At 57.1% G+C, this 5,565-nt stretch overlaps 1 protein-coding gene across 1 annotated transcript in view; it reads left to right on the forward strand.

Annotated features, from left to right (window-relative positions):
- NRBP2 (nuclear receptor binding protein 2) overlaps nucleotides 1-5,565 on the forward strand; it is a gene marked incomplete at its 5' end in the record, with an annotated part of 13,531 nt that overhangs the window by 653 nt on the left and 7,313 nt on the right. The window contains 11 exons of the mRNA XM_009586520.1: nucleotides 373-474; nucleotides 745-834; nucleotides 1,762-1,802; nucleotides 1,895-1,989; nucleotides 2,251-2,274; nucleotides 2,614-2,697; nucleotides 3,401-3,456; nucleotides 4,213-4,308; nucleotides 4,888-5,020; nucleotides 5,192-5,294; nucleotides 5,451-5,501. Of these exons, the coding sequence (XP_009584815.1) occupies nucleotides 373-474; nucleotides 745-834; nucleotides 1,762-1,802; nucleotides 1,895-1,989; nucleotides 2,251-2,274; nucleotides 2,614-2,697; nucleotides 3,401-3,456; nucleotides 4,213-4,308; nucleotides 4,888-5,020; nucleotides 5,192-5,294; nucleotides 5,451-5,501 (875 nt within the window). The remainder of the gene's footprint in view (nucleotides 1-372; nucleotides 475-744; nucleotides 835-1,761; nucleotides 1,803-1,894; nucleotides 1,990-2,250; nucleotides 2,275-2,613; nucleotides 2,698-3,400; nucleotides 3,457-4,212; nucleotides 4,309-4,887; nucleotides 5,021-5,191; nucleotides 5,295-5,450; nucleotides 5,502-5,565) is intronic.

Consider the following 5,565-nt stretch of genomic DNA (forward strand, 5'->3'; position numbering starts at 1 on the left):
CTACTTAGCAACAACTAAAACATCAGTGTGCTATCAACATTCTTCTCATACTAAATCCAAAACACAGCACTATACCAGCTACGAGGAAGAAAATTAACTATATCCCAGCCAAAACCAGGACAGTGGGCAGCAGCACACCTTGGTCAGCAGTGCTAATCACAGCCTGTCGTGCTGTGCTCCTGTCTGCGTGGCATTGTGCTTTCCATTGGCTTCTCTCTCAAAGACAGCTCCCTCTGTCCTCTGTACCCTGAAAACAGCTTTCCCTGTGACCAGGGGCACAGCCTGCTCCCCAGGCCCAGGTTTCCTTGCTCTCAGAGGTGTCCTGCCACGTCCCAGGACCTGCCACCTCACCTCTCCTCTCTCTGCCCGCAGGAGAAGATCAAGACCATGTTTGAGCAGCTGGTGCTTGTGGATCATCCCAACATTGTAAAGCTTCACAAATACTGGCTGGATGTGAAAGACTCGAAGGCGCGGGTAGGGGGGACTCAGGGAGACAAAGTGTCTGGGAGTCCCCAGGCTGGGGGAGGGATGCCAGTGGGAGCCAGGTGGGGATCCCAGCTCTGCTCCTCACTCCGCTCCCCAGGACTCCTCTTCCTTCCCCAGGACGCTGTTGCCAGCAGCCCGCGCTCAGCCGTGTGCAGGGCCGGTGCTGGCTGCATGCTACTGGCTGGTGCAGCCCACGGGCCGCACGCGGCGCTGGCTGTGCAGGGAGGCTGGGAAGCTGACGCCTCTCTTCCCTCCCAGGTCATCTTCATCACAGAATATGTGTCCTCAGGGAGCCTGAAACAGTTCCTGAAGAAAACCAAGAAAAACCACAAGGCCATGAATGCCAGGGTAGGTTCCCTGGGAGCAGCACGGGGTGTCCCAGGTGAAGTGGGTAGCTCTGTGCCTGCTGGCACGGGGGGGTCTCTGGTCTCTTACAAGGCACAGCAAGTATGTATGCTTGCTCCCTGAGTCACCCAGGGACACTCCACTGTAGGGAGATGGCATCTTGGTGAGGGCCAGAGCAAGAGCAGGACTTCACCAGGACAGCCCAGAAACGGATCCTGCTGTCAGGATCTGACCCCAAGGGTGGGGAACCTGCTGGAAGCTGCTGCAGCGAGGTTCAGCTGCATGATGCTGACTGCTTCTGGGTCTGCATCATGCTTTGGGAGGCCTGCATCTCCACCACCCTCAACGAGGGACGGTGGGCTTGCGACTAGGGTAATACTTGGGTTGAAGGGACCAGTTTCACCTGCAAACCCACTCAGTATAGGTCTGACTAACGGTTTTGCAGGCAGGTCTCAGCTGGCTGTGACTGAGGAGCTGGGTGACTGTTCTGGGGGCCCTGTTCTTGACCTTACAAGCCCTCCCATGAAGTTTGAGCTCAGTATCACACCAGTGCATTTAGGCACTCCTAGAATTGAGACTCACTGTTGGTGTGTACAGAGAAAACGATATGCATGGACCCCACAACCATAGCTAGCTTTGCTCCCTCTGTGATGTGCCTGTCCATGCTTCCGCCAGGGTTTTGGGGCTCAGGAGAGTTCTGTCTGCCGGTAAGGCTGAGTTCTCAGATTTGATGGTGTTCTTTGAACAGGGCTTAGAAAGGAGACTGTTGTGGCTGGGACAGCGTGTGGCTCATCTTTGAGTAAAGGTCTCTGCAGGGCTAGTGGAGGGCTGATTTCCCTAGTCACTGGGTAATAGGTAGGAATGACCTGATCCGGCTGCTGGGCTCTGATGGGTGTCTCATCTGACGGAGAGCTCTGGTCTCTGCTCTAGGCCTGGAAGCGCTGGTGCACTCAGATCCTGTCTGCTCTCAGGTAAGCTTGCCATCGCTTGCACTGTCAGCGATCCTGCTTCTCACCAGGCTGGGCACAGGTAACGTGCTCAGGGCAGCTTTGTTCTTCCCCAGCTTCCTGCACTCCTGTGAGCCTCCCATCATTCACGGCAACCTCACCAGCGACACCATCTTCATCCAGCACAACGGGCTCATAAAGATTGGTTCAGGTAGGAGGCTGCCGCCCTCGCAGGCCCGTGGCTCCAAGTGCTGATGAGAAGAGTCAGCAGGAGGAAGCTGCCCACCGAGGGACGAGGCGGGGTCATGCGGGGTGGTGTGCCGAGGGGGTTCCAGCTGGGCAGAAGAGGCGAGAGCTGCAGGGTCCCTCAGGGGATCACCTGTGCAAGGCTTGGAGTTACCTTCTCTTCTGTTTGTGTCCTCTGCTCCATGCCTTCTTACTCGTCCGTTTCCGGATCGGCACTGACCGGCAGTCTGGCACAGGGTGTTTGCAAATGGTGAGTGTCCCTCTGCCACCTCTCCCAGCACATCAGTCTTGTCCCTGGGTCAATCTTCCTTCCCTGTGGGCCCTGGGCACCTCTCACCAGTGAGGCACTGCGGCACGGAGGAGCAGTCCTGGGCTCTGCAGGCAGGGGGGACCTTTGTCCCTCGGGGAGTTGCTGCTCCTGTCGTGGGAGCAGAGGGGTCTCCTGGGGGAGCGAGTGCCCCACGGGTGGGCTGCGTGGGGAGGAGCGCACACAGAAATCCCTGCTACCTCGGAGCACCTGTCTGTGCTCACAGCCCTGGGGAAAGAGCTTAGATCTGTGATGCAGAACGTTTCTCGTTCCCCGACGCAGCCCTCCCGGACGACCTGCGAAGCCCCATCAGGATTGAGAGGGAGGAGCTACGCAACTTGCATTTCTTTCCCCCGGAGTATGGCCGTGAGTGCGGGGTCTGTCTGCCGGGGGATGCAGGCGGTGTGGGTGCCCAGAGGGACGCGGAGGGGGGTCCTGTGCAAGGCGCGGGCACAGTATGTTTGCGGCAATATAGAATTATTCAGTGCATTCATAACTAAAACCGTTGGCCATGAGTCACAGAAGATCTTGTAATAATGAATGACTGCGTGATAACATTATAGGTAAAATTTAGTGTTGATTAGTGCAGAGCTATGCACGTAGGAAAAGCAGCTGTGCCTAGATGGGAATGGACTGTGCATTAGCAGTTACTGGTTAGGAACAAGATCTCAGCATGACCACGGATAGCTCTGAAAAGGTCAGCTTATGGCTCAGGAACACTCAAAAGCATGTAAAATGTTACAATGATTAGGGAAAAAGGAGTAAAGAATCTTTCTGCCACGTGAAAACTCATGTTGTGATCCCCATCTTGAATATTTTGGTGCAAATTTGACGGGAATAAATGGGAAAGGTTTGTGCAGGGAACTGTGAGAAAATGTGTGCTGGGGTGGGGGAAGCAGGCATGAGCAGAGGCGTGGGCAGAGGGAGGTCAGGCGTGGGCAGGGGTGAGGGCAGGGGTGTGCGGGCAGAGGCATCTGTAGGGATGAGGCAGGGTTCAGGGGCTGTTCCCAGAGTGAGTGAGTGGTGGCCTGTACCTCTGGCCTGATGTGGTTCTGGCTTGGTTTTGCAGAAAAGGCTGACGGGACTGCTGTGGACATCTTCTCCTTCGGGATGTGTGCACTGGAGGTATGGAGCAGGATGGCTGCAGCACCTGGGAACCTGCAGTGACGCCCTGGTTACAGGGCAGGATTGTTTTTGCTGAGCTTGCTGGGGATTGCAGTGGCCTGGGGAACTTCCCGAGGAGTCTCCTTGCCCTTTTCCAGACTTCACTGTGAGCTGTGGGGATCCCTTGCAGCGATGGAGACATTTCTGCTGGGTTCGGCAGAACATTTTCTGCTGCCATGGCCCATCCTGCCCTGGGTGCAGCAACAGGCTTAGCTCACTTCTTCTGTGCTCGGCTAGTGCCTCTCGGCCGTCTCTGCCAGTGCCTCCTCTTCCTCCTCAGGCTGTGACAGCCCTGGGAAGGGGAGGGCACAGAGGGCAAGGACAGATGGTCGTGCTCCAAGAGAATGTGCACTGCTGGGGCAGGCTGTGGGGCTATCGGTGCTGTCTGCATTGTCCGCTTGTCTGCACGATGCTCAGGGAGCAGCCTCCCGTGTCTGCCCTGCTGGGAACCTGTGAGCAGCCTGGAACGCTGTGGTAGGCAAGAAACGGGCCCCGAGGGCAGGGACGCAGCGGCCCGGGGGCCCTGGGGAGCCCAGGAGATCTGGACCTTCTGGACAGAGTTGTGGGCAGAGGCAGAGACAGGCCTGGTCAGGCTGTGTGTCCTGGTGAGGAGCTCCACGGCTGCCACCCTGCCAAGGGCTGTCCCTTTGGGAAGCCCTCAAGGACTGACCCAGGGCTTGGCTGCGTGCAGACATGGCTGCACTCCTTCTTCCTCAGATGGCAGTGCTGGAGATCCAGACTAACGGGGACACGCGGGTCTCAGAGGAGGCAATAGTGCGGGCACGACATTCTCTGGACGATCCCAACATGCGGGTGAGTGCAGCTGGCCGAGCCTCAGAGACAGGGCCACCGGGCTGGGGCTGTAGTCTGACCCACAGATGGGTCAGGCATCCCTCCTGGGGTAATTTCGTTCCAGACACCAGCCAAGGGGAAGGACACTTACGGGGAGATTTACCCCATAAATCCCTCCCACCGGCTCAATCTGCCCTTTCTCCAGTCTTACCACCATCTTTCCTGGTGGGTTGCTGCTCTCGGAGCTGATCCTGGGTGGCAGCCGGGATACACCCCTGCCTGTCCTCCTTACAGCCTTTTGCTGGGCTTGCATTGCAGCCTCCTCCCTGGATGAGAACAAGCAGGGAGCAGAGGTCCTGTGGCAGGCTGTTGGTGGATACCAGCAGCACGCTGCCCGCCCGGAGCACTGCTGCCTCCCTCAGCTTGAGTGCTCTGTGCGCTGCCCGCCTTGCCCCGGGGCTGCCCGCTGGCAGAAACAGCCACTCAGATCTGCTTCTGGGAAATGCAAGTGTGAGAGGGAGCTGGGGTTGGCAGCAGTGGGGATGAAGCAGGGGAATGTCCTGCTTTGCCTCCAGTTTATGCCTTTTCTTTGACCCTCAGGAGTTCATTCTGTCGTGTTTGACCCTCAACCCAGACAAGCGACCAACAGCTAATAACCTGCTCTTCCACCGGGTGCTCTTTGAAGTCCATTCCCTTAAGCTGCTGGCAGCACACTGCTTCATCAACAACCAGTGTGAGTAACCATGAGACCACCCTGTCCCATTTGAGCTTGTACAGCAGAGCTGGGGATGTGGAAGAGCCTGGGGAGAAAGGCAGTGACTCACAGACCTTCCCTGGGGTCTGTGCTGCAGAGTCCACTTTACAGGACCTCCTAGCTGACAGCCCCTTTCTGCCTTTGCCGTAGATCTGATGCCAGAGAATGTGGTGGAGGAGAAGATAAAGGAACTGGACCTGAACATGGTGATGGCAGAGATCCGGAGAGAGGGTCGGCCTGGAGCACAGTGGAGGTGAGGACTAGTGGCGGAGATTTCAGAGCAGCCATAGCCAAAGAGCCCAGGACTTGCATCCAGCCTGGTGATCCTGGTGTCATGGCATAGTAGTCCTTCACACTGCTCTTCTCTCCTGCCTCCCCCAGTAATCTTCCTGTCCTGTTTCCCTCCCAGGTACTCAGAGGTCTCCTTCCTTGAACTCGACAAATTCTTAGAAGATGTCAGGTGGGTTGTGGGCATGTCCCCGGGATCCCTTCACTCACCTCATTCTTTGGGCCTGTGTTCCTGC

This window comes from Fulmarus glacialis, unplaced genomic scaffold (genome assembly GCF_000690835.1).
Source record: "Fulmarus glacialis isolate BGI_N327 unplaced genomic scaffold, ASM69083v1 scaffold14491, whole genome shotgun sequence".
In the NCBI taxonomy this organism is placed as follows: domain Eukaryota; kingdom Metazoa; phylum Chordata; class Aves; order Procellariiformes; family Procellariidae; genus Fulmarus; species Fulmarus glacialis.